The sequence below is a fragment of the Calcarisporiella thermophila genome (assembly GCF_041956535.1).
Source record: "Calcarisporiella thermophila strain CBS 279.70 unplaced genomic scaffold VTP21scaffold_2, whole genome shotgun sequence".
Taxonomy (NCBI): Eukaryota; Fungi; Calcarisporiellomycota; class Calcarisporiellomycetes; order Calcarisporiellales; family Calcarisporiellaceae; genus Calcarisporiella; species Calcarisporiella thermophila.
Window position 1 is genome coordinate 1215111 of NW_027192192.1, and position 24648 is coordinate 1239758.

Below are 24648 nucleotides of genomic sequence, written 5' to 3' on the forward strand. Positions count from 1 at the left end.
GGTCACGGTTTCTCCGCAAATTTTCTATCGTGACAGAGAACGCTCCTCTGGCGTTCTTCCAGGTGCAATATCCGGGTACTTTGATAGCTAAGCTTTTGAACTCTAACATAGGGCAATGAGGAGAGCGAAAAAGATAGGCATATTCAAGATTAATTGTAACAAAATCGGGTAGACCAGTCTTGAGGTCAAGTACTGTTCCTCTAAATAGGAAGAAGAATGCGTACATATAGAGGTTTAGTAATAGATACGTGTGACAAAAGTTTGCATTTAGCTTACGCTATAAGTTTATTTGTCATATCGTCAAGAAAACGTCTGACGCTGAGGTTATCAGCATTAAGATGGCCGAAACAACCTGTACAACTGAAACTCGTACCTTTTGTGGTCTTCATCTTAACAAACTCTTTCCTATTATTAGCACCCAAAGATTATACATTGGGAACAAACCAATAAATCAACTCAAATGCACTACCAAGACAGAATGTTTGTGACTTTGCACCAAGGACACTGAACATGGTGACTTATCTGTTCAATGCTTCTCAAGTCAAGTATATATGGCTCTTTTGTGTTCATCTCCCAGAACCTAACTGATTCCGGATCTGAGCAGTTTTCATCAATAGCAATAGCCTCATGCTGGTGTGGCACACATTAATACAATCCTTTAAAAAAAATTGGGAAGACACCCATACCAAGGCTTGGAGCGGAAAATTAATCTCCATCGCATCCGCCTTGTAGAGGCGGATCATGTCCTCAGCATATCGATAGGGAGAGAGCATGTGAGCATGCCATACAAGCGCAACATCTATGAGGTTCTCCCGTTCATGAGCATCAAAAACATATATCTGTAAAACAGAATAGCACGTATACTACCCCAAGGAGGAACTGGAAGCGGGTTCGCTTTCAACCTGTGGATAATTTGCATCCAGAGAGTGTAGCGGTATTCTGCTCTATTCAAGAATAGCTTATCGAGTTCCTCATTATCCTGGATAGCCATTTGGTAGAACTTATGCAGGCACGCTAAATGCATGTGCAGCGACTGTGGAGTCACAACTTCATCTACATTGGTTGTATATGTAAGGGTGTCTCGTTGTGGATGTTCCATTTGGTGTTCATGGATACCAAAAGAAATGGTCTCGTAGATAGTAGCTTATATAACAAAGAGAATGTGCACTCACCTAGTTGTAATGGCACAATTCGTGTGGCAAGGTGGAAAGTTTAACCAAATAAGAATAAAGTTTCTTTTATGCTATATACAAGGAATCTGCATATGTTGAGGCTTCAAAGGCTTTTTAATTCCATATACTGGTTGCATTCCAGACTAACTCTATCTTCTTTCTCGATATGTTAACTAGGCTGAACTAGCAAAATGTGGCGGTTCAAAGGGCGCTAGTGGACCATTATCGAACTGCTCTCCTCTATCTGGCTGAAAGACTATAAATTGTATAGTTGAAAGACTTTAAATAGGATTTTAACCGATGCACTTAGACTTAGCAAATTGCTAAGCATGTATTACTTGACGTACACATAATGTTGATATTTCCCTACTGAGCGTGTTGGTTTATTTCCATAGACTATCTTGGTCTCTCGGATTGATCGATTAGAAAGGTTTCATTGTTAGCTAGAAAACTGTGGAAATAGAGATGGAGCACCGAGTAAAACTAATCTCTAAACTTTAGGCGATTTGTATTTTTCTTTTTTCTCCTTCCACTGCTTAGATTTACTTCATATGTTTGCGATGATTTACTAAAATTTTGTCGATAAACTCTCTTTCAACATCAACAACTTTAAATCAAATAAAGATAAAACAACGGTCACAAATAGGTAAAGAGTCTTTCAGAGTAATTTAGTTGCACACCATAGATAAAAGCCTTAGGTTTTTACCATCAACATGTGATCCATCCCTTCCTCATCAAACATTTCGCCCTCTGCCACATATCCTAGTTGAGCATAGAATGTTACTTTATCATACTGAGAATGTATGGCAAGACGTGATACGCCCCATTCTTGCCTAGCAATACGTTCGGCCTCGCGCATCAGAATACTTCCGTATCCTCGTCCCCGACACTTATTCAGAACAGCTAGTCGTCCTATTTTTCCCGTTGAGGGATCTGTTCTATAGATGCGCACATTTCCGACAGGCTCATAAGTTTCAGTTTGACTATTGTATTCGAGACCTAGTAGATGAAGGCTCTCTTCTTCGTGTCTGCAAAGATTTTAGAATCATTAAGACCAAATTAGATCAAGACACAGAACAGAATGTGAGAAAAGTGGTGTGCAAAGGGGAGAGCCGCACACTCAAAGGAAGAAAGATGAAAGTTCACTTACTCGTCGATTTCGGATTCAAGAGGAAATTTCTGCTCATGAACGAACACTTCAATTCGTACAAAACGGCATTGCTCAATTTGTTTGCTTGTTTTTGCGTGTTCGACTATAAACTTGTTTTCTACTGTCATAGCTTGTGTGGGATCCGCAATATGCATATGTGAATTAAAGGAAGGAATTTCGTCGAGATTCTACGAGGTATTGAAAATGAAGTGACAGTCACATTTATATTCAGTGTAATTTTAGTTTACTCATCTTGTATTGATGTTTGCATGTGCACAAAAATCTTTATTTAGGTATAAAAAAAATGGAAATAAACTATTTTACAAGCGATAGAAGGCCAAAAAAATCACAATGGTTCGTTGATTACTCTAAGGATATTGAACGTTAAACAAAGGCACATCACAAGCACTCCATATATAAATAGCAAGATGGAGAGTGATTTTGAAGGGTGACTCTCGTTTTCATGGAGCTTCCAGAAGAATAAGCCTAGTGAAAATAAGCAGTGAGCATTTTCATAGTTACAATTTTTTTGGCTATTCGCTCATACCAGGTAGGATGAATGAAATCATCGTTGACCCAGTCGAGCCAACAAAGGACAAAACCAAATCCAATTTTGACACTGATATTGCAATCGAAAAGCTACTAAGTAGGATTCCGGCAGTGATGAGCGAGTGTTTTAGAGAACTAGGAGTATTTGCGGATTTAAACTGTTCTGAATCCGCTGAGCGAAATCTGAGCACTTGGTTTAGAGACGCACGACAAGGGTGTGCTTGCAGAGGATAAGAGAGTGTAACCAAGACACATATACAAATTTGTCCAATTTTCGTGATTAAACTGGTAGGATCTAATCAGATAAACGATATGGCTAAAATTACTGCGAAATTCAACGGGTTTAACCAAAATAAAATCTAGGAACTTACACATCATAATTATATTTGGCCGAACATCATTTCCAAAAGAAAAATAGCCAAGGAGCCCAATAAGAAGATACATCATCGTTGATGAGGTTATTGCGGTTGCGATGACTCTGAGCATATTTGAACGGCTGTTGTCTTTGAGCTCATTATATACAGAGAAACCTATCAAGAGGTTCAAAAATTCCGAGTTGTAACTCGTCTAAATAAGTAAATTAACAAATAAACCTCTACTTACAGTTTTGATGGCACGTAAAAGCAAACACGAAAATCGGTAAATTTGTGAAAAAATTAGTTGAAATTCGCACAGCTTGAATGTTTTTTTCAGCCTCGCCATGAAGCCCAGAGGTTGGCACGAAGAAATAATATACAACAATAAATAGGAGATAGGCGGCTGCGCTAAGGGCGATGAAACTTGTGTAGCGAAGTGAATCGAGCCTTTTGAAGAAGGAGAGCGGTGCAATGATGAGCATGAATATAGCAATCCAGAATCGTCGGTCATTAAATAAGGAATAACCAAGAGAATGTGGGAACATGTGGCTCATGATATCTCCTAATTGCATTCAACAATATAAATGCTTCAGCTATAATATGATATAGAAGTTATGACCCACCAATAATAATCAAATAACTAATGGATACTCCAAAACATTTCAGCGCGATAGCCAGATCAAAAAAAACTGCACCTCGAGGAAATGTAAGTTTCGAAACTGCATAAAATGAGGAATGCCGACCTTCTGTTCTGGCTGCGCATCGAGAAAGAAGATAGAGGCCAAGGCCACTCGCAAATCCCGAAAAGCAGATAAGAATACCACCAGATAGCCATCCTACTGAAGCAATAGCTGATGACTATTGAGAAAACGTTGGGAAAATCCCAGTCAAGGCATGAATTAATAACTAGGCTAGAATCTGATTCATTCAATTTACCATCGCAAGCATTCCAGTTCCAAGAATAGTATTGCAAAGATTCACGCTACAACCAAAAAAACTAGCAGTCTCTGGCACACCTGTCACCCCATGCTCAGCATCAAAATCGTCATAATAATCATCACTGATTTCCTTGGCTGTTTGTGATTCCTCTCGTGTGAGAAGTGGAGACTGATCGGGAGTGTCAAAATGAGATTGTTCTGCCGATATTTCTAAGGGGAAATCTTGACTTGATGATGTGGTTTTCGATGATGCTGCTGGCGTCGTGGAGCTTTGAATAGGCGTATAATCCGTCATGGCTTTATTAATTCAGTCATGAGAAAGAGCGGGGAAAGCAATAAGAATTAAGCTCTAAAATTATCAATGATTTTTCATAATATAGAATGAAAGCCGCCACCAAATTTGTGACCGTGCCATAGTTGTTTACTAGAAAATCACATAACATCAACTCCATTGCTATTCTCCTTTTATAAAGCAATGAGCAACGATCCTTTCACGGAAGAGGTACACAAAAGAGATCTGGATCATTGTACCATAGTTGAAGGAGAGAGTACAGTTGAATCCAATTCTTCCAAAAAAATAAAACTGGATCCCACTACTAACCCTCAGGAGCAGCCTATCGAGCAACGAACTCAGGACTCTGAAGCAGAGGGCATGTGGTGGAGATTGAGGTTGAAGAATTTGCCTAAATTCACCGATCCAAAATCGCTGAAGAAATACTTGTCCAAAGTTGGAATAGAAAATGTTAAGCTGAATAAGGCACCAAAATGGGACTATGCCTTTCTGACTTTTCAGGTGAATGCTCAATATTGTGATAGCAATACATGTCTTCATGTATTGCAATTACCCGATACTGTATTTTTCTAATATTCATTGGTAAAACTATCAATATTTCTAGAATGAACAAGAACAGAAGGTAGCAATAGAGAAGCTTAAGGATGCTGTTATGAAAAAAAATACCCTGCAAGTAGAAGTTGCCAACATGTCTGCAGAAGAGCGAGCGGCGACATTCGACAAACGTGCAACCAAAAAACACGCAGAGCTCGAGGCAGATACCCGCACCCCCTCGGAAAAGCTGGCAGACCAAGTTACACCTCTTCACAAGTAAGACTTCAATAGCATCGTTGACATTCCCATGGTACCCTAATTCAGATTTGAAATTAATAAGATTATCTTATGAGGATCAAATTCAGCAAAAAACCAAATCGATACATAAAGTTCTCTCCGAGTTTAGAAAGAAAATAAGTGCCCTGACTACCAACGACGAGAATACAAGAGAGTTTTTGGCTTGGGCAAATGGAAAGTAAGTATTTTAGAGAATTTTTATAAATTGACATAACTTCTAGTTTGAACTTACAACCCTTTATAATATATAGAAGTGAATTCGGTCAAAATCTCCCATGTGAAGTTCTACCAACCGTTGCATCCCCTGAAACGAACTTCTATCGAACTAAGTGCGAGTTTACATTTGGACGTAATCTTGCCGGAGATAAAACAGTCGGTTTCTTACTGGGATTGTTTCGTGATGGACTTACCACTGTGCTTTCACCCGAGGAATGCCTCCACGTCAGCGAGCCAGCTAAGAAGCTGGCACGAATGATGGAAGAATATGTAAGAGCTTCCGAATACGATGTATATGATCGTGTGACCAAACAAGGTAAGCATTAGTGTATTTCTTGATGTAACTTTTTAACTTCATCAAGATTATTAATTTTTCTCAAAGGCACCTGGCGTACAATGCTTGTCCGCACGCAACGTACCGGAGAAGTCATGGTAATTGTGCAATTTAGTTCACAAGGAATGAGTGAGCAACAGATCTCGGAAGAAAAAGAAAAGCTCAAAAAATATTTCCAAAGCGATGCCGAATCGGACAAAGTGAAAGTGTCCACCTTGTTAATTCAAGTAACCACTTCTTCACTGCCAAATATATTGCCAGCCACACACTCTGATTGTTTTTCTTCTCACATATTAATAGATTTGGGATGGCTTGTCTAACGGCATGACCGACAAAGCTCCCCTCGAAACCCTTTTTGGTCCAGGCTACGTGCACGAAGAATTGCTTGGTTTCAAGTTCCAAATCTCACCCACAGCATTCTTTCAAGTGAATACCCCAGCAACTGAGTGTCTCTATAGCATTGTCCGTGATTGGTGTGCCCTTAACGCTAATGGCACCGAGGTTAATAAAACAACCCTTCTTGATCTATGTTGCGGCACTGGCACAATCGGAATTACAATGGCAAAATCCGTAGAGAAGGTTATTGGAATTGAATTGTGCAGGGAGGCCGTAGAGGACGCTCGGATGAATGCCAAGTTGAATGGGCTGGAGAACACGGAATACATTTGCTCGAAAGTGGAAGATGCGCTACACATGGTCAAACGTTTCAAAGATTCTGATTCGGTTGTTGCCGTGTTGGACCCACCTAGATCTGGAGTGCACCAAAGCGTTCTCAAAGCAGTACGCTCTTGTAGCGCCCTGAAACGAATCATCTATGTTTCTTGTGATGCGAACCAGGCTCTATCAAATTTCATTAGTCTCTGTAGGCCAACCTCAAATAACTGGGAAGGAAACCCTTTCAAACCGAAGCGTGCTGTGCCTGTAGATCTATTCCCTCTCACAAAACATTGTGAATTGATAATTGAGTTTGAGCGGCAATAAATTTTTTCTGTATATTTTAATCTACTTTCTACAAAACTCTTAGTTTGTTGATAATATATTAAGGTATAAGTTTATATAACACGTTAGGTTTACACATAGGCTTAGTTGCATAAAGTGATTATAATACAAAAGCGAAAAGAAGCACAGTTAAGGGAACCAGGGGAAATAAAAATGGATATCAGTAAATTTTAGATACGGGACAATAGTTTTGTTATGTCGCTGCCCAAATACAAATACTACGGTCTTTATCAGCTGAAAATATCCGCTCTCCTTGAGGACTCCATGATACTCCAACGACACATGCGCTAATTAAGAAATTATTCAGCGAGTCTTATATAAAGTTTGTCAAATCTAAATGATAACTCACGCATGTTCCTTCAATGATCTCTCGACTTGTCCATTCAGTATATTCCAAACAAATAAGGTGCCGTCCATTGAGCCAGCGGAAGCATATTTACCATCAGGACTGTAATTAATAAAACGAGGGTTAGAATGCGAGTATAATGATTGTTACTCTATACAGTACCTAGTACAAGCACGCGACCAATTGAGACCAGTAGTATATCCATCCGCTCTTTATTAAAAAACATAAGCAATATGCAAACCATATTTTGAATTTAATCGTAACTTTTAAATATACTAAATTCAACTTACTGTAGTGTTTTTACAACTCCGTATGTCCGTAAGTCCACAACTTTAAGAGAATTGTCCCGCGAATTCGTAAGCAATTTTGATCCATCTGTAGCAAGTAATGGATTTAGAATAAAAAGTAAAACGAATGAACTAGAAAATTACCTGGGGTTACATATACGGAAGTTATCTGGCTAGAATGAATGCCAGATAGTTCTTTTATGCAATTACCAGTCCGAATGTCCCAGAACCGTACGTTATTATCCAAATGACCGCTGATGATAGTAGATCTAAGTAATATGAGTTGATAGAGTTAGAGTATGAAGGATTCGTAGGATGAAAATTGCTAAAATACCCATCGCTATCCATTAGGCAAACATCATTACAGCTTGAGTAAGTGAATATGGTCCGAGTACCTAAATGTAATGATAAAATATAAATACCGGCGATATGTAAGAGAAATATATTCAACTTACAATAACCCTTATGCAAATCCCATACTTTTATTGTGCGGTCATGGCTACCAGTAATGACTTTAGTGGTATCAGAGGTAAACCGTGCAGAATACACTTTGCCAATATGGCCTGTAAGTGTGTGCTAACAAAAAAATAGATTATAGATACATTGAGAGATAATGGTTAGAATCTTCGGCAATATTGAATAACATACCCGAATTCTACCAGATCCTATATGCCAAAGTCTGCATGCAGTATCATTTGAGGCACCAATTACTAGTTCATCAGTTGAATTAAACGCAACACACATGACAGATTGCATCGATCCTGTTAATGTGGTTATGAGCTCGCCTGTAGATAATATAACTTGTTCATATAAAAAGTAGAGTGACAATCAACGAGACGAATATAATTACCCGTTTTAGAATTGAATATCTTAATCTTTTTATCGCTACTCCCCGTGGCAAACAGGGTTCCATCGGAAGACGTCTGAACCGTGTTAATTTCGGCATCATGCGCACACTGTAAAAATAAATTATGTTAATACATCACTTTCCCCAGTAACCGAATTTTGAAGATAAATACAAAGCGTATGGAAGCAGAATTAGGAAGCTGAGCTTGTGCAAAAAGCACACTGCCTCGATGTGTTCTGTCAAATCCAATGGAAAAATTAAATTGGGATGAGCAATTTGTCGGTATGAATAACAAAACTTACTCCGTCCTTCCGTCTTTTAATTCCGGGACAGCAGACATGGACATTGAGCGTGTATGTAGAGTCTTAGAACCTTTTCCCCATAATTTATTAGTCCAACTGCCACTTGGTGGAGAAGATCTTTGTTGTGCCTCAATTGTGCTGAAAAAACAGGTTAGAAATACACATACATTTATATTAAAATACACTTTACCCTTACCCCTCATAAATCCTATTCGCTTCGTTCATTTTTTCTGCTTCATCGTTCATTTTTTTTAGCCAGCGACGAACCAATTGCCCATTTTCCGCTTCCACGGTTTTTAAACGCTCTTCTTTCTTCAGTAATTCTAGATGCAATGCAGCTAGTTCATCTTGTAAAATCTTAATATGCAATATATTAATGTTATATAAACAGATACACCTTAGGTTGAAATAAGTTATTACCTGAATCAGCCCATCTTTTTCCCGTAAAAGCTCCTTCTGCTGTTCATTTTGCTTCGATAGTGCTTTATATTGCTCGGTCAACGTTGAAATCCTAGTAGATAAAATCGTCAATTTCATTCAGAATTTATAAAAAATGAGATCGAAAACTCACTGGGCACCATTCTGCTTTTCTCTCTGTTCATAATTACGTATGGCATCATTCATATCAACTAATCTTTGTGCATTCTGGCCTTGAGTTTTATATAATTCAGCCCGCTCTTCCTTGAGACTTGCTACTTGGCCTTCAAGTTCTGTTATGCGCTTCAAATTTTCTGGGCTTCTATATTTAATAAAAGAATAAAAATTCATATAGCGCATGAAGTTAATGCAATCCTAGTAAATTACAAAATTTGAAAGGAAATTCTAACCCAATTTCGCGTAAACTCTTAAGCTCTGTCAATAATTTTTCGTTCTCATGCCTAAGAGATTTTAATTCCGCTTCTATTTCCGCATTTCTAGCAGTCCAAACTTGAGCACGCTTTGTCAACATTGTATCTTATAGGCATAAAAAAAAACCTCAATTAATGACAAAAAAGAGGGAAAAAAAAAAAATGCTTAAAAAATTGGTAAAAACTTACAATCCTCTACTATAATAGATAGTAACTTCTCCTTCACATCTCGAGCTTCTAATTGCTTTATTAAGTGTTCTTGCCACGAAAATGTGCGCGATTCAGTCTCCATTTAGCACTAATTGTTACAGTTAGGGACTCTCCCACCGCTTTATAGGTAATTTGGTGGCGAGGATAAAGCGACTTGCTGCGCCTCTAAATTTTAAGTCTAATACGGAAAAAAATAAACACTTAACGGCAAGCTGAGCACACAAAAGAACAGTGGACTGAAGAAGCAGAACACGTTATACCTATACTACTAAATGTTCTATAGAATATACTTCTTGGAATGAGGAGGCTGAATTTTCATGTATTGGGCTCTGGTGCCATAGGAAGCCTGCTAGCATTTCACTTAAGAAAGGCTCAACACGAAGTTACATTATTACTAAGAGATGCAAGATCGCTAGCTGCATTTCAATCCCAAGGCAGTCAGCTCATTTGTGAATCTGACGGCGTCGAGCTTAAAGCGAATGGATTCCATGCAGAAGCAATTCAATTACCAACAAGATTACCACAAAGATACACCAAGTCGGCAATAACACAGGCTGAAGATACTGGAGGTACAATTCAACGATTGCTAGTGTGTACAAAAGCACATGATACAATTGCTGCTGTTCGTCAGTTACGAGAACGAATATCCTCAAGTGGAACTATAGTTCTTCTCCAAAATGGGATGGGTGTATGTGAAGAAGTGTGCAGTTTATTTCCTGACGAGATTACAAGGCCTAATATAGCGCTTGCAACAACAACTCACGGAAGCTTCCGCAAAAACCCGTTCCATGCTGTGCACGCGGGTAAAGGGAGTATTTGGCTTGCTGCCGTGCCAAGACCAGAACCCAATCCTTCCATTCTACAGTCAACCGACTTGAGAGAAAATATTGAGCGATTAAGAGCACTTCAATCCCAGTCTCTGGCAACCACAATAGAGGCGCTCAAAAACATCCACGAGCTGGACGTTATGGAAGAGCATTTTACTCTACTACAAGATCGACTCTTGGAGAAACTTGTAGTAAATGCATGTATCAACCCTCTAACTGCACTGATGAATTGCCGCAATGGCGACCTACTCAATATACGATCCACTCATGAACTCACTCGTTCTATTTGCAAAGAGGCCTCTGAAGCCATTATCGCAAGTCGAATGCCGTCTGCTGATGCTCTCAATCGATTTCTACCGGATAGATTACATAAATATATAGGGGAAGTGTGTCGATCAACCGCATCCAATTACTCCTCTATGCTGCAAGATATACGAAAGGGTAGCTACACGGAAATTGATTACATCAACGGATATTTGTATCGCCTTGCGGCACAACATGGCGTTCAGGCACCAGTTAACTTAGCCTTATGGAGACTAGTGAAGACGAAACATAAAATCGATTGCAAACACCGTGAACGCTCTGGAGGCATCAAGCTGTAAATTAGTTTTATTATTCTTTATTAAATAATTACATCGTGTATAAATTATATCATATTGAGAAATCGCGCCTCTTTATTTCTTTTCCTTTTAATTTACTGATTATAGAAAGATTGCTTTTCGTCTCAATAAAAATGCAAAATTCCATAATGAAAGTGAACACGATCTAACACAATAAATTTGGCAACAAAAAAAATAATCTTACTATGCAAAAAAACACTAAATTCTGTTAAATACAAAGCACTTGCCTAGCGTTTCACAAAACACATAGACTCTCACTCCTCGTGAACACTGCGTTCTAATTCCGCGCCTAATAAATACCCATAATCATGAAATAAAATCATAAAAGCGGGCAAAAGAGTATGTATTACGTTTTCGCACTTCTTCTGCATGCTTCTCATGCTGTTCAAATTTTGCGTGCTTGGCATCGTGTGCCAATTTTCGTCTCTCCTCGGCTGCAGCCAATTTCGCCTCAAGTTCCTCCAGTGTGTGAGTACTATGAGCAAAACTGGTGAATATGTGTGCATTATTCCAAAAGCTAGTGAATATATACCTCTCCTGGTGTTTAACTTGGAGCTTACTCAACTCATCCCTTATTTTACTAATTCTTTCTTCTTCTAGAGCCTTAACGATAAAAAAAATTTAAATAGATAACCGATATTAAAACAACTAGAGCCACGAACTTTCCGACGTTGCTCTGCAGCAGCCAGCTTTTCTTCAAGTTCTCTCTTTTCCTTATCACTTCGAAAATCAATAGCCTTGGAGATTTGATATATTTTAGAGGATAATAGCCAATTTTACCTTTCTTTTACTAATTGCTCGCGACGCATTTCGATTTCATTCCTGCGCTCTTCGAGCTTCTCCAACTTCGCTCGTTGCTATTATTGTTCGACATTATTTTTTCCATATAAAATTATTGGGTACTCTTAGGATTATACTTGTTCATTTTTACGGTTTTCCGCATCTTCCAATTTTTTTTGAAGTTGCTCTTCTGTGAGGCTAGATATGTCCAAAATAACGATATTTTTTAATTTTACAGCATTTAAATGTCTAATAATGTTGGAGCGTAATTTCAAATACAAATAATATACACACATTTTACGAGTCTCTCCTTGTAAACGTTTCAACAAATTTTTGGGTGGATGAATTTCATGCTTCTCAGCTTCGGGATTAGGTTCATTTGAGATAGCTTGAGACGAATTGTCCATGGAAGATAAAAACTGGAAAACGAATATATTTTAAAATGGGAACAATAGGCTGTTTAATGGTTGATGGGATAAAATGGGAAACATCTTTGGCTGAAATTTCTCTCCCCTCTTTAAATTTCTTCCAAGCCCTCAGAGGCGAAAAACTTGTTGGAGCCCAGCGCTTGGTGCATAATAAAACGGACATATTAATAGTATCAGAAACTGTTTAGCCAGATTTTGGCTAAAATTTATTGGAGCAGAGCGATTGAGCTCAAATAACGTTACAGTTAATTCCGAAAAATTATATCGCTCAAAACTACTGAAGGTTTAGATATTAAACTAATCGCTGTAAAAACATGCTTCTAGCCTACTCTTTTTTATATCTTTTCCTGAGTTGAATGTCGATAGTTAAAAGTTTTTATCCCAATTTTAATATTTCAATAGATAAAGCACATTTGTGCACATCTACCTCTACATCTTGGAAAGTTTCGTTTTTATGTGACAATATTAATAGCAAAATGTTAATGCTTTGTTTATTCATACAGGTTAGCTCCAAATAACAATTTGGCAATCGGTAACCACATACACATTTCTTATTTACTTTTCAAGATTTAAAAAAAAATAGTGAGCATTCATATCTAATCATTAATAACACTTATTAACGAACTCCGTTGAAGCATATGCGCCACATTCTCTGGTCAACCGATCACAAGTGTCCTTGCACAGGGGAGTATTTGAGTTGCAAATTGTATCTCCAAAACAACTTGGCCTAGTCGAGATACAATTGCCCGATGCCACATATTTGCTTTTAAGGCAATCAACGAACCCGTAGGTATTTTTCAATGGCATCGTCCACTTGCAACTCTGCTCGCAGCCCTTCGATTTGTCTGTCAAGGTAACATTCCAGGTTTTACAATCATTTTCGTAGTTAGCAGCATTGACGAACAAAGCCATGGCGCATGCGACGAGTAGTTGAATCTTGAATGCCATTTTGATGTCGAGGTAAGAGTTGCAAGATCAGAGCTTTTTCAAATTATTAGAATCAAAAGAATTGCAAAATCCATCTCATCCGTGGCTCAAATCGTTCCCTTTTATGTTTTCAAGATTTCCTTCGAATCTTCCCGTGGCGAATTGAAGGCAAATTATATTTGATTAGACTGTTTCTATTTACAACTGACTCAGGGTGCTTTTCGTGGGAATCGGAAATGAAACTCTACGCAGAGCATTGAGATAAGACTCTTAAATTAGAGTTGCCAAATATAACGGGATCAGCTAAAACGCTTCACGCTCATTCTGCACTGGTATTGGTGCTTTACATCCATACTTTTATTTGTAACTTGCAATTTAACTACTAGGATTTAAGCACATTCAGATCGAACGTCTGAGATAGGATGTATTGAGGTTTTATATGGATCTATTTCTAATTAACTAATAGCAAGCTGGCAGTATGTTTCCGTTAAAACCTAGAGAAAATCATGCTAGATATAAAATTGTCACTGAAACATGAAATGCAAAAAATCCAATTATAATAATATTATAGCATGCTGAGTCAATTTATTGAGAAATACCACTTAAAAAAAAAGGCTATTTGATAGAAAATTTCAGGGCATAGTTACCAAGCCGGATTACATAAGGGTTTGAATGCTAACATTTACGAGTTTTTAGACTCGCTAGTTTTGGACTTTGATCGAATTTCTCTAAGTAATCCTAACAGCAATTAATATTCTGTTAAGATTATTTGGGCTAGGCATTTATTATTGAAAAGAGTTAGGTGAATGTTATATGGGGCTCAAGATGCTTATATTTATACTTTTTCTTTGGATCCATTATGATGCTTCAAAATTAATTTGATGAATTATTTTAAAACTACCAAAAAGAGCTCGCCGTTTAATAAACTTCACAGTCGATGCTGGAGATTACAGCACAAATCAAATGAAGCTCAAATAAATCGATTAAGTAGCTAAATACATCCTGGTACTCGCTTACAACCATGGTCATCTATTTTTTGATTTTTGTTCACCCAACATCAGCATGATCTTTTGTTCAATCTTTAGGCAAAAGGGCAATATTCACAACCGTATCTATACGTGCTTCAACAGCTAGCATTGTTTAAACAGATTAAACTGCGAAATTTAGTTTTTGTTTAAGTCGCCAGAAACGATAATCTGAACACCCATCATCATCGCATTTAGTAAATTTTACTATACAACTTAGAATAATAAATAAACCGTGAATAATTTACGCTCTAATTATACTTCATAACAAGATTTCTTCTTTAATTTTAAATCGTTGCATTTTATGTCTTAGGGAACATCTAAAAATAGAGGTAAAGTAATAGCATGTGCAATAGACTAAATTCTGGTGCTGTATTGAAAGTATCAGCATGGACACGGATGTGAATATTTATAATTTCAGTTGAAATATTATATTTTAAGATGATTATAACGTAAAATGTAAGAAATTAAATGCGCTGAATATATAAGTAATCTAATATACTCAGTATCATTATAGCTCTAACAATAATTCGTTTAATCAAATGCAATCAGTTTAGAAAAGCCACCCCTTGAGATATGATTTTGGCATCTCGATTATTTGTATTGTTGGCTGTGACTGCTTTAAACATTCGCCACCAATCAGGTGTACTTCGATAAAGTCAACAAGTATTCATTTCCTTTTTATTTTAATTCAATTATATTCATTAAAATGACACTACCGCAATCATTAAGGTGCACTGCGCAGATTCTTCTGCGTAACCACCGGTTGTACACTATGGCTACTCCTGCCTTAATACGACAGCTTTCCGTAAGAACTTCTCAAGGTAAGGTGCAAGATCGAAAGGCTTTTCGATTACTGAGGCTTTTAGAGTTGATTCCCTGCTCATTGTTACTGTGTCGTTTTATTGAGACAATCCACACTATGCTACTAGATACTAATTGTTTCTTCCTTTATTTTCCATTCGATTTTTATTAGTCTCTTCTATCCTAAGACAAAGAAGCTACCTCAATCCTATTAAGACTTCTTATTCTGCACTTCATACTGCATCCTCTCCTCAAGCTGCCGTTGCTTCACTCAAGCTCGAACCTGAACCAGAAACTCCCACTGAATATGTACCTGTTCCTTTTAGTTCCATATCCTCCATTTCTCCTAAACTGCAAAAGGCTCTTGCAAATGTTTTTGGTTATGAAACAATGTCTAAAGTACAACATGCAGTTCTCTCACGTATGCCACTCGATGCTGATTTGCTTGTTAAAGCAAAAACTGGAACAGGCAAAACACTCGCCTTCTTAGTGCCTGCTATTGAAGAAGCTATCAAAACCACGCCAAAAGAACGCCGTAACAAAGTATCCGTTTTTATTATTTCGCCCACTCGTGAATTGGCACAGCAAATCGCTTCGGAAGCTGAAAAGCTAGTTACTTTTCACCGGCTCAAGGTCCATTGCTTGGTAGGGGGAGAAAAGCGGTATCACCAGGTAAGGGGGCTACTCTCTAAGCCAGTGGATATTGTGGTGGGCACCCCAGGGCGACTGAAGGATTTACTTGAATCGGAGAAAGAGTTCAAGCGTCAGTGTGATGGTGTGAAAGTGGTGGTTCTGGATGAGGCGGACAGGTTGCTCGACATGGGTTTCCGCGATGAAATTGAATCTATTCTTGAATATTTGCCAAGCAATCGCCGCTCGCTTCTCTTCTCTGCAACCGTTGCTCCGGAAATCCGTCAGATCGCAGCTACCACTCTGCGCCCTGATCATGTTTACATCGATACCGTCGATCCTAACGATGTGAACACTAACCTCCAAGTGAAACAAACCTATAGTGTTATCCCACTGGAGCAACAGCCTTTGGTCGTGCACCAACTCCTCAACCAACACCGCGAACAATGCCCGCGTGAGAATAAAGCTATAGTATTCCTGCCTACAACACGCTCAACTGAACTTTATGCTCAAGTGTTTCGCAATATTCTACCCCAGTTTAAAGTATTTGAACTTCATTCGAGAATGGACCAGAGACGCCGCACCAAGATTGCAGATAACTATCGACGCGCACGCGGGAACGCAGTCTTATTTACATCAGATGTATCAGCTCGGGGGGTTGACTATCCAGGCGTGACAATGGTACTACAGGTGGGAATCCCGTCTTCGCGCGAGACTTACATTCATCGTCTAGGACGTACAGGCCGTGCAGGAAAGGAGGGCGAGGGCAAGCTTTTGATCGCACCTTTTGAACGCCGCTTCGTTGAGGACGAACTGAATGATCTGCCAATCGAGAAGGTGAATGCTGACATCAACACAGAGGTCGAAGAAACTCAGTTGGTGCGTGCAGAACTGGAAAGAGTTATCCAAAATACAGATGAGGAGTTGCTACAGTCGGCATGCCATGGTTTCCTAGGATATTATGCAGGTCAGCTGGGTACACTTGGCTTCCCGAGGCACAAACTTTTAAGATACCTAGATGAATATGCAAAAGGTTTTGGATGCGAGGAAACACCCTATGTTCCCGCCATGCTGGTGGAGAAGCTCGGTTTGAAAGAGCGCAAACCTCGATCTGAGTTTAACGGCCGGTCTTCCTTGCGCAATTCTAACAGGTTTAGATCCCATGGCGACGGCAGATTTCCACGGTTCGATGGACGGAATCGTGGGCAAAAAAAATATGCGACCCGCGGACAGGACGCCAACCTATTCTGAGATGATGGAAGAGTGAGCTCCAATGTGAATTAGAGCATAGAGGAAAAGGCCTAAGTTGCATTTATAGAAAATAGAAACAGAGAAGTTTTGTTTGATATTTTCCAAAAATTGATATTTTTTAGTTTTATTATATTTTTTTTTTCCTATATTTTATATTTTTTTCTTTTACTTTTATTTTCGAGGTTTTCGTCTTATGTAGAGGTTGCTTTTATATATTTATATATAATATACCTTGCACTAGTAATTTTGAGAAATGTATTTTCAAGCTTTGTTCATTTTTCAAACACTGTGTAAAATCGCCTCCAAATTTCTTCAGAAAAATAAAATAGATTAAGTACATCCAATTTTTGTCAAGGGAAAGATAATCAAATATAAACATACTGGCAATTCAAATGGATCCCTTTAAGAATCAAAAATAAAAAATCTCTGAAGTAGCATGGTCAGGGAGATAAGCATGTATACGCACAAAAAAACGACAAGTAACCAAAGAGTACAAAGCAGATAAAATGATTATCTTCTCAGGTACTTCTGAATTGATATCATACCTAGTCTTGCCCATTTGTCACTTTTTTCGCCTCCTCTTCTAGCACCTTTTTAACTTCCCCTAGCTGCTTTTCCCATTCCAACACCTTTCCATGGCTTGTCTGAATCATATTAAGTAGATATGCGACTCTCCCCTCCAATTCCCGCGGAGCCTTGCTTCCACCACCGAATAACCAGCCCCCTGTACTCGTAGAGAAAAGCGATGCAAGTCCCCGTAGTTCCTCCTCCAATTGATTGATCTTTTGAGTCTCTTGTGAAATAAGGTAGGAGAGCGATTGCTGTTCCATCTCAGCGGAGAAGCTACGATCCGCAACAATATCGCGGAAAGCAGCAAGATAGACGGGTTTTCCTGGGCGGATTGATTGTGGCCGACCTAAAAGACAATATATAAGGGATTTATAAAATATATATATTCGAGAACAATATTCAATAGAAACCATTATAGTGCGAGATGGAGATCAGCTCGGAGCGTTCCATAGCCTCAAACGGCCTGTCATCACCTTTGAAAAATCCACTCCATTTTAATTCCTCATAACTCGCCTATATTCAAGAGATGGCGAATTCAATCAAAAGTCGAACATCTATAAAAAAATCGTATGGCCTACCACTCCATTTTCTGCCAAGGCCTTAATCACCTGCCATATTTGCACCTCGTTCCACATAATCTTTTCCACATCCTCTGCATCCTCCCCAAACGCATGTTTGCGGATTTCCGTCACAGCCTTTGTTACGATATCCGCTGCTGCCTCTGATGTAATAGAGAAAATAACGACATAAGCGCATAATCAGATCAAACACAAAGATTCGCCTCACTCAGTCACCAAAACATACCTCTCAACGACCATCCTCCCCGGACGCGTTGCACGAGTAGGTCCAAGTCTGTTAATCGTCCACCTAGCATTCGCACGCTCTCCACTAACTCGGGGGTGTCCTCGTGCTGATCCAAATGCTTGCGCACGTACTCCAGAGCCGTCTCAGTGGACGCATCTGAGAGAGTCACGATATTGAAGGTTTTATTAGGGAGGGCTGCAGATACGAAAAATTAGACTCGAATCCACTTGAAGTTTTTCAAAGTCCATATATACCTCTACTGATAGTCTTGTTTGCTTGCACATTATTGCTCACAAACACTACATGTGCGACATGATTCTCTACAAGAACTGCTGCCCACTCTGCCAAGCTATCCCACATTTCCTTAAACCCACTCTTCTCGCGTAAAAGGAATCCATCGATGACCACAACAGGAATATCATCCAAATCCAATTTTAGCTCCTCTTCTGTTGATAGTGATTGCTTGCGTTTCTTTTCGCCTTGCGCCTCCACGGAATGCTTTGTAGGGGTAATATCATGAAGTGCCAATGCTGTGGTTTCTAGTATCTGTTTAATAAGGCTTTCGCTCGAAGCAGAGAGACCTATTCCACAATGAATTAATCATAAATCCATCTTCGCTACCAGTCTTGTGCGTAAATGACCAAACTATATACCTGTTTTCTGGCCAGTAGTAGCGGTCACAATCGCATCTAGCATGCCACTTGCTGATGTCAAGAATGTAAAAACAGGGAAATATCCAACTTGCTTCGCAAGCTCAGCCGCAGTGGCATTCATGCTTCTCGAGGAGACAAGATTATCGCAATTGATAATGAGTTTATGTCTGAAATAAGAGACAAATAGCACAATGAGATCCCTCATAATGATATGCTTATAGCTAAAATCCTCGTATACTTTTTCTTTTCGATGGCTTTTCGCACCAAGGCCGACTGAGAAAAAATAGGGAAATTAACAAATAATAAACTATTGTGTTTATAACGATGGAAAGATTAAATTCTGATTTACCTTGCCACTTCCTTTAGGTCCAGTAACAATAATAAAGGTTTCTAGTGCAAAGGGAGAAAGATTTAGGGGTTTTCGATACTAATGTAAAACCCAGCTATTTTGTTACCAGGATATTCATTTAACCAATTTATCAGCTGCTCATTGCTCTCTGCACGATCTGACCATCCAGTCACATCTTCTCCAGATGGTGCAGGAGAAGTGAGACGTGCCCAAGTTTCACGTCTTAACCAACGGTACAACGCATATTCATCGGGATTAAAGCGGCGAGTTATTTTGGAAGTAATGCAAAAGATTCGAATGGGATCGAAGACCGCCCAAGTAATGAGACCGAGAGAACCAGCAATCCTATAATGGGAAATGAGTTGAGTATTTTTTCATGGAAAAACGAGATGAATATAACCAACAGGGGAATCTACACATTATCAAAAGAGGGATTAATTCGTTATCGCCAGATAACAGATGGTCTAGTTTTATAAAACACTTACAGCAATTCGAGGATGTGAGGTTATCCATTGTTTAATCACATTAGTCCGCTATGCGTTTACCGAAATAATAATAAGCATTTGCATAAGATATCTTTCGTATTATCATACTATACCATTTGCCTCTCATAAAATATACTAAGTCGAGCATCTTCCACCCTCATCCCGTGCAAACAATTACGCGCACTGGTTGCGTTCCTTACGCGTGTGAATTGAACAATCGCATATTTGGGCAATTCTTTCGCCGACGGAGATATGAGTTGAATATCGAATATACGTCCAAATTGACGGAAGGTTTTGTAGAGAGCTTCCATAGACGGGAAATTTGTAGCGCCTTGAAATTCGACTTTGACTTTTGGGCTGGCATAATGCAGCACCATATCTAAAGGATAAAACCCTAAATAACCCCTAAAGAGAGAGTATAGTGCATACGGGCATCACCTTCCATAAACGGCTCCCCACGAACAACAAAAGCTCTTACTCTCTGCAGATTAAACCAGCTGATTATCTTTTTATCTTTGAGATGAGTTTGTATGCGATTCTGGATCTCATCCAAAAGCTTCTGAGGGCTTTCGCCCTCTGTAGTGCGAAATTCAAAACGAAGAAATGCACCTCCATCTTTCAATCTACAATAGGAATAATCGAATTCAATTCTTATAAAAACATACGAATAAAAACAAACCTTGGTATAGCATCCTTAATTTTGAATCCAAAAGGCATAATAGGAACAATCTCACGCTTTGCTCTATTCAGGATTTGGTCAGTTGAGGGTCTGAACAGGATTTGTCGTACATCGAACATATTGAATCGGAGAGGATAAAGATTATCTATATAAACCATGCCCTCTTTCATTTCCTCTTTCTAAATTGAGAATGAGGAGCATCTACAAATGAGTATCCATGATAAAAATATAGACGTAAACCTTTTCATTTACCGATGCGCTTTCTCCATTATGAAGAAATCTCGCTCTGCACCTAGTCTCAGATACTCTCCTGTAGGAGCTGAATGTAGATCTGTAAAATCGGAACGACCGATTACACATAAGTCTTCCCCTTAATCCCTGCATTCTTAGACTGGGAATTAAGAGAATGCAAAAAGAATGTTTTGTTATAATATTTTAGGGGTTAAAACGCGCTATGAAGTTGAGAGACCGTACTATGAAAAGGGGACGCCAAGCATGCATTGTGGTGGCCAAATGCACTAAGCCATAAAAATTGTAATTATTCGATAAATATTATGCTGAAATGATGTGCTTCAAATATATAGAAAGCCAGGAAACGATTGTTATTTGTGTAATCCATTCATCTGATATACTTTTTTGGCAGAGTATATACGATGGTGCGATATTAATATATAATAGTCTCCTCCAAAACAGGAGCCTTTGCGGGCCTTTATTAAGGGCAATATTCTGCTCTGTACCCTTATACAAGGAAAGAACAGGAAAGCGGTAGCTTCAGCAAACATATACATGCTCTCGTCAGCAGCTCACGGGATGACTACTCGAATCTTATCTTCCAAAACTATGAACTCGACGTGCTCCAAATCCTGGGCAATGGCGGTGGGGCTAACTGCTTCCAATTTTTCTCGGGAATGGCTCGTAAGAACAGCCAAGGTCTTTGCTCCGGCTTCACTCGCCGATCTCAAACCTGCTGGCGAGTCCTCAATAGCCAAGCAATCCTCGGGTTTGAATCCCATGAGTGCGGCCCCCTTTAGATACGGCTCCGGATGCGGCTTCCCGTTGACAATTTCATCAGCAGTAATGTATGATTTTGGCGCTTTCATCCCCAAGTAATTAAGACGCCTCTCAGCGAGTTCAATTGAGCAGCTAGTTACGATGGTCCATCTTTCTTCTGGTAGCCTCTTCAGCAATTTCTCTACCCCAGGAAGAATGGTTATACCTTCTAGCGAAGTGGGATGCTCCTGCTCTAGACGCACCGCATATTCAGGGTCGTTCTCTATGAGATCAGGGCGAAAGTGACGTACAACATCGTCTCCCCGCACACCGTGTACATAGGAGAGCACCGCGACTGAGTCAACGTTGTTAAGAGTCGCCCAGCGGAGCCAAAAAGTCTCGACTGGCTTGGTACTGTCTATGAGTGTGCCGTCAAGGTCAAAAAGAATACATTTAGCTTCAATAATTTTAGGCATGCCGATCGAAACCTCTCAAAAATATTATTTGTATTAAATAGATTTGGATAGCTTATGCAGCCGTAACGAAAAAATAATTCTCAGGGGGGGGGGGGTTATCGGTTCTTTATAAGTCTCCAAAAGAGTGAACAAACCATCCATAAAACAATTAATAATTGGGGCTGTCGAATTAATATGCTAAGCGTGACATCTGTAATGCTATAATTAGCGCACAATTCACAAATACTGACTCATTCTGCAATCACATTCTATTAATAGAACGATGTTTTCAAGTACCACCCAAAACAAACAGAATAGAAGGAATGATAATGAAAAGAAAAGGAATTTGAAAAGAGAAGAAAAATAGAAAAACAAAGAGGGAAAAAAATATTGTTCACTGATATATATATATATCAGTATAAAAGAAAAAGTTCTAAGCGCTAGAATTCTTAATTTTTCCAATTATGAAAAAATAAGGAATCTATTTAACATTATTATGTATATAACGTATAACTTTACGCTGTTACTCAAGATTTTGGGCCCATTTCTCAAGATCAACCTTCTCAGCTGATGCTACAACAAGGAATGGGTGTGTCTTTAAAAGCAGAAAAGGTTAGTGTCATGTATATGAATTGAAAAAGAAGTGTTATTCGAAATTACCCTAAGTTCCTTCGGGGTTGGTCGATCTTTTACCTCTTTGATTAAACTATAAGTATAAATTGGGTTAATACTAAGATGGATGGCAAACAGAAAAATTTCGGTATACCTCTTTTCCACGAAATTCTCAAAGTCGGGCGGGAATTTTCCAGGCGGAAGCGTTGGAACAGGTTCGTGGACAATATGTTGCAATAACTCAAAGATTGAGAGTGGTTTTCCGTCAGGGGTTAATGGGAAGCGGCCTAACGCTAATTCCATAAGCGTGATACCAAGCGACCAGATATCAGATTTTACAGTATAAGCCGCGCCTTGGATCCTCTCCGGCTAAATCCAGCTTATCAGACCAATTTCAATTTAAGATAAAAGTTTCTATACATACCGACATGTATGAACTTGTTCCCACAAATGTGTCTGCTATTGAATTAATAAGTTGACCCGAGACGCCGAAATCACATAGTTTAATCTGGCCGCTCGAATTGACGAGAATGTTGGATGGTTTTACATCTAACAAAATAGTTCTCTGAGTATTGGTACAAGCTCATAAAAAAAAAGATGAATGTCTGATTGTTTACCTCGATGAATGATACGATGATTATCATACAAATATATCAGACCATCTAGGACCTATCCAACGCAATAAAGTTCAGATAAAGCTTCTGAAAACCCTGTTTAATACACTCACTGCGCTGGTGATTTTGCCAATCACGCCCATAGGAATAGGCCCATTCTTCTTGTAAATCTTGTCAAGAGATCTGAAATAGTTAGACGATGAAATTAGAAATTTCTCTGTAAATCTCGTAATAAAAAAAGTCCATGTACCCGACATCCATGTACTCCATACATATGCTAATGTCGTTTCCATTCATAAAAGCACCATAAAATGACACGATATGTCGATGATTACAGTCGTGCATGAATTGCATCTCACGTAAAATCTGCTTTCGTACGTTCGGTTTAGCGTCAACATGAATAATCTGGAGGAACGAATAAAATGGGAGTTAGATTTGGATCGATTGTATTATCCAGGCATTGGTACACACCTTCTTTGCCATCACAGTTTTGGTTGGCATATGCAATACTTTCGTCACTGTACCGCCGTTTCCTGCTCCTAATTCTTCGAGCGGCTTGAGATCTTCTGCACGCACATCGAGCATCAATTCCAGCCCAATTTCGAGATCTTTTAGCTGCTCGAGGAATTTTCCGTATGGATCTCTGCCCTCTGCACCTCCAGTTGGCGGCTTATCGGATTTTGGCTTGCTGTTGGCAACATTTGTTGTATTTGACGGCTGATCATCTGGGGACTGCTGCGCTACTACAGGCGAATTCTCCAGGGTCAGATTCTTGAAATTGCGTTTGCGGCGGATGCTAGAGGGGGTTTTGATCATGTTATTTTTGCTGGATGATGAGGAGAGAGTTTAGATGAGAACAGAGTGAAAAGTAGAAAAAAGAATAATAGACAAGGCTAGTTTGAAAATCTTGATGTAATTAATAGTAGAGAGAGGGAAATAGCAGGGAGGAGTAGCACTATAGGGTTAAAATATCATCTTTTTTAGCAAGAAAGAGTTAATCTGTTGTCTAATCTTTAAACAAAGGGAAGAAACCAGTTGAAATCGGCAGAAAAAATAAAGAAACACAGCAGCAGAAGTGAAATAAAGAAAAAGGGGTTTATTTTACTGCGGAGTTCGGTGACAAAGTATTAATTCCTGTCTCAATCATCACAATATATTGGCCAAAAGCAGATGAAAATATCCAGAATAAACCTAAAACTACGGGCAATAATGGGAGACGTTCTATACAGCCCTGAGAACTAAACGCACAACCAACTGCGGGCGCACGCAAAAGCAAGCAGTAAGGGGAGGAAAGGATGGGCTTGCTTTGACTCCGCTTGGCCCGTTCCTAGAGAAGTTTGACAGAGAGGGGAAAAGCGTGGAGATCCTTTTAGATAACGTTCGAGACACTAATCGAGAGGAAAGAAAATAAGGATATGTTGCGCGCGTATGTGTAAGTTTAGCCCCAATTGATAGGTTTTATATCTCG

The 24648-nt window shown here is 39.1% G+C and overlaps 11 protein-coding genes across 11 annotated transcripts in view; 3 read left to right on the plus strand and 8 right to left on the minus strand.

Annotated features, from left to right (window-relative positions):
- Positions 1–1099, minus strand: part of VTP21DRAFT_4622 (uncharacterized protein) — a gene marked incomplete at both ends in the record, with an annotated part of 2982 nt that extends 1883 nt beyond the window's left edge. The window contains 5 exons of the mRNA XM_069395054.1: positions 42–200; positions 277–405; positions 470–630; positions 687–799; positions 868–1099. Coding sequence (XP_069256230.1) covers positions 42–200; positions 277–405; positions 470–630; positions 687–799; positions 868–1099 — 794 coding nt within the window. The remainder of the gene's footprint in view (positions 1–41; positions 201–276; positions 406–469; positions 631–686; positions 800–867) is intronic.
- Positions 1100–1866: 767 nt separating this feature from the next.
- On the minus strand, positions 1867–2477 carry VTP21DRAFT_4623 (uncharacterized protein; the record flags this gene model as incomplete). The annotated part of the gene is made up of 2 exons (XM_069395055.1): positions 1867–2200; positions 2323–2477. The coding sequence occupies 2 exons, from the start codon at positions 2475–2477 to the stop codon at positions 1867–1869; spliced, it is 489 nt and encodes a 162-aa protein (XP_069256231.1).
- A 191-nt stretch (positions 2478–2668) lies between these two features.
- VTP21DRAFT_4624 (uncharacterized protein) lies at positions 2669–4460 on the minus strand (the record flags this gene model as incomplete). Its single annotated transcript, XM_069395056.1, has 6 exons — positions 2669–2808; positions 2870–3166; positions 3243–3401; positions 3475–3789; positions 3851–4085; positions 4164–4460. The coding sequence occupies 6 exons, from the start codon at positions 4458–4460 to the stop codon at positions 2669–2671; spliced, it is 1443 nt and encodes a 480-aa protein (XP_069256232.1).
- Positions 4461–4640: 180 nt separating this feature from the next.
- On the plus strand, positions 4641–6819 carry VTP21DRAFT_4625 (uncharacterized protein; the record flags this gene model as incomplete). The annotated part of the gene is made up of 6 exons (XM_069395057.1): positions 4641–4958; positions 5062–5267; positions 5332–5466; positions 5540–5820; positions 5887–6065; positions 6139–6819. The coding sequence occupies 6 exons, from the start codon at positions 4641–4643 to the stop codon at positions 6817–6819; spliced, it is 1800 nt and encodes a 599-aa protein (XP_069256233.1).
- A 211-nt stretch (positions 6820–7030) lies between these two features.
- On the minus strand, positions 7031–9759 carry VTP21DRAFT_4626 (uncharacterized protein; the record flags this gene model as incomplete). Its single annotated transcript, XM_069395058.1, has 16 exons — positions 7031–7124; positions 7187–7285; positions 7346–7393; positions 7474–7558; positions 7615–7739; positions 7805–7865; positions 7926–8046; positions 8119–8255; positions 8321–8426; positions 8490–8553; positions 8620–8757; positions 8816–8976; positions 9040–9130; positions 9191–9358; positions 9447–9573; positions 9657–9759. The coding sequence occupies 16 exons, from the start codon at positions 9757–9759 to the stop codon at positions 7031–7033; spliced, it is 1728 nt and encodes a 575-aa protein (XP_069256234.1).
- Positions 9760–9975: 216 nt separating this feature from the next.
- VTP21DRAFT_4627 (uncharacterized protein) lies at positions 9976–11106 on the plus strand (the record flags this gene model as incomplete). The annotated part of the gene is made up of 1 exon (XM_069395059.1): positions 9976–11106. The coding sequence occupies one exon, from the start codon at positions 9976–9978 to the stop codon at positions 11104–11106; it is 1131 nt and encodes a 376-aa protein (XP_069256235.1).
- A 272-nt stretch (positions 11107–11378) lies between these two features.
- On the minus strand, positions 11379–12311 carry VTP21DRAFT_4628 (uncharacterized protein; the record flags this gene model as incomplete). Its single annotated transcript, XM_069395060.1, has 7 exons — positions 11379–11413; positions 11475–11599; positions 11657–11727; positions 11787–11844; positions 11905–11981; positions 12042–12102; positions 12199–12311. 7 exons carry the CDS (start codon positions 12309–12311, stop codon positions 11379–11381), a joined length of 540 nt encoding a protein of 179 aa, XP_069256236.1.
- Positions 12312–14993: 2682 nt separating this feature from the next.
- On the plus strand, positions 14994–16969 carry VTP21DRAFT_4629 (uncharacterized protein; the record flags this gene model as incomplete). The annotated part of the gene is made up of 2 exons (XM_069395061.1): positions 14994–15108; positions 15261–16969. 2 exons carry the CDS (start codon positions 14994–14996, stop codon positions 16967–16969), a joined length of 1824 nt encoding a protein of 607 aa, XP_069256237.1.
- A 545-nt stretch (positions 16970–17514) lies between these two features.
- On the minus strand, positions 17515–20893 carry VTP21DRAFT_4630 (uncharacterized protein; the record flags this gene model as incomplete). The annotated part of the gene is made up of 15 exons (XM_069395063.1): positions 17515–17885; positions 17950–18052; positions 18118–18260; positions 18344–18538; positions 18598–18924; positions 18997–19163; positions 19235–19269; positions 19346–19386; positions 19452–19690; positions 19750–19757; positions 19831–19878; positions 19944–20209; positions 20269–20453; positions 20510–20688; positions 20762–20893. The coding sequence occupies 15 exons, from the start codon at positions 20891–20893 to the stop codon at positions 17515–17517; spliced, it is 2439 nt and encodes an 812-aa protein (XP_069256238.1).
- Positions 20894–21312: 419 nt separating this feature from the next.
- VTP21DRAFT_4631 (uncharacterized protein) lies at positions 21313–21975 on the minus strand (the record flags this gene model as incomplete). The annotated part of the gene is made up of 1 exon (XM_069395064.1): positions 21313–21975. One exon carries the CDS (start codon positions 21973–21975, stop codon positions 21313–21315), a length of 663 nt encoding a protein of 220 aa, XP_069256239.1.
- A 502-nt stretch (positions 21976–22477) lies between these two features.
- VTP21DRAFT_4632 (uncharacterized protein) lies at positions 22478–23996 on the minus strand (the record flags this gene model as incomplete). The annotated part of the gene is made up of 7 exons (XM_069395065.1): positions 22478–22549; positions 22615–22935; positions 22991–23115; positions 23184–23235; positions 23294–23363; positions 23431–23585; positions 23652–23996. The coding sequence occupies 7 exons, from the start codon at positions 23994–23996 to the stop codon at positions 22478–22480; spliced, it is 1140 nt and encodes a 379-aa protein (XP_069256240.1).
- Between the last annotated feature and the right edge of the window lie 652 nt (positions 23997–24648).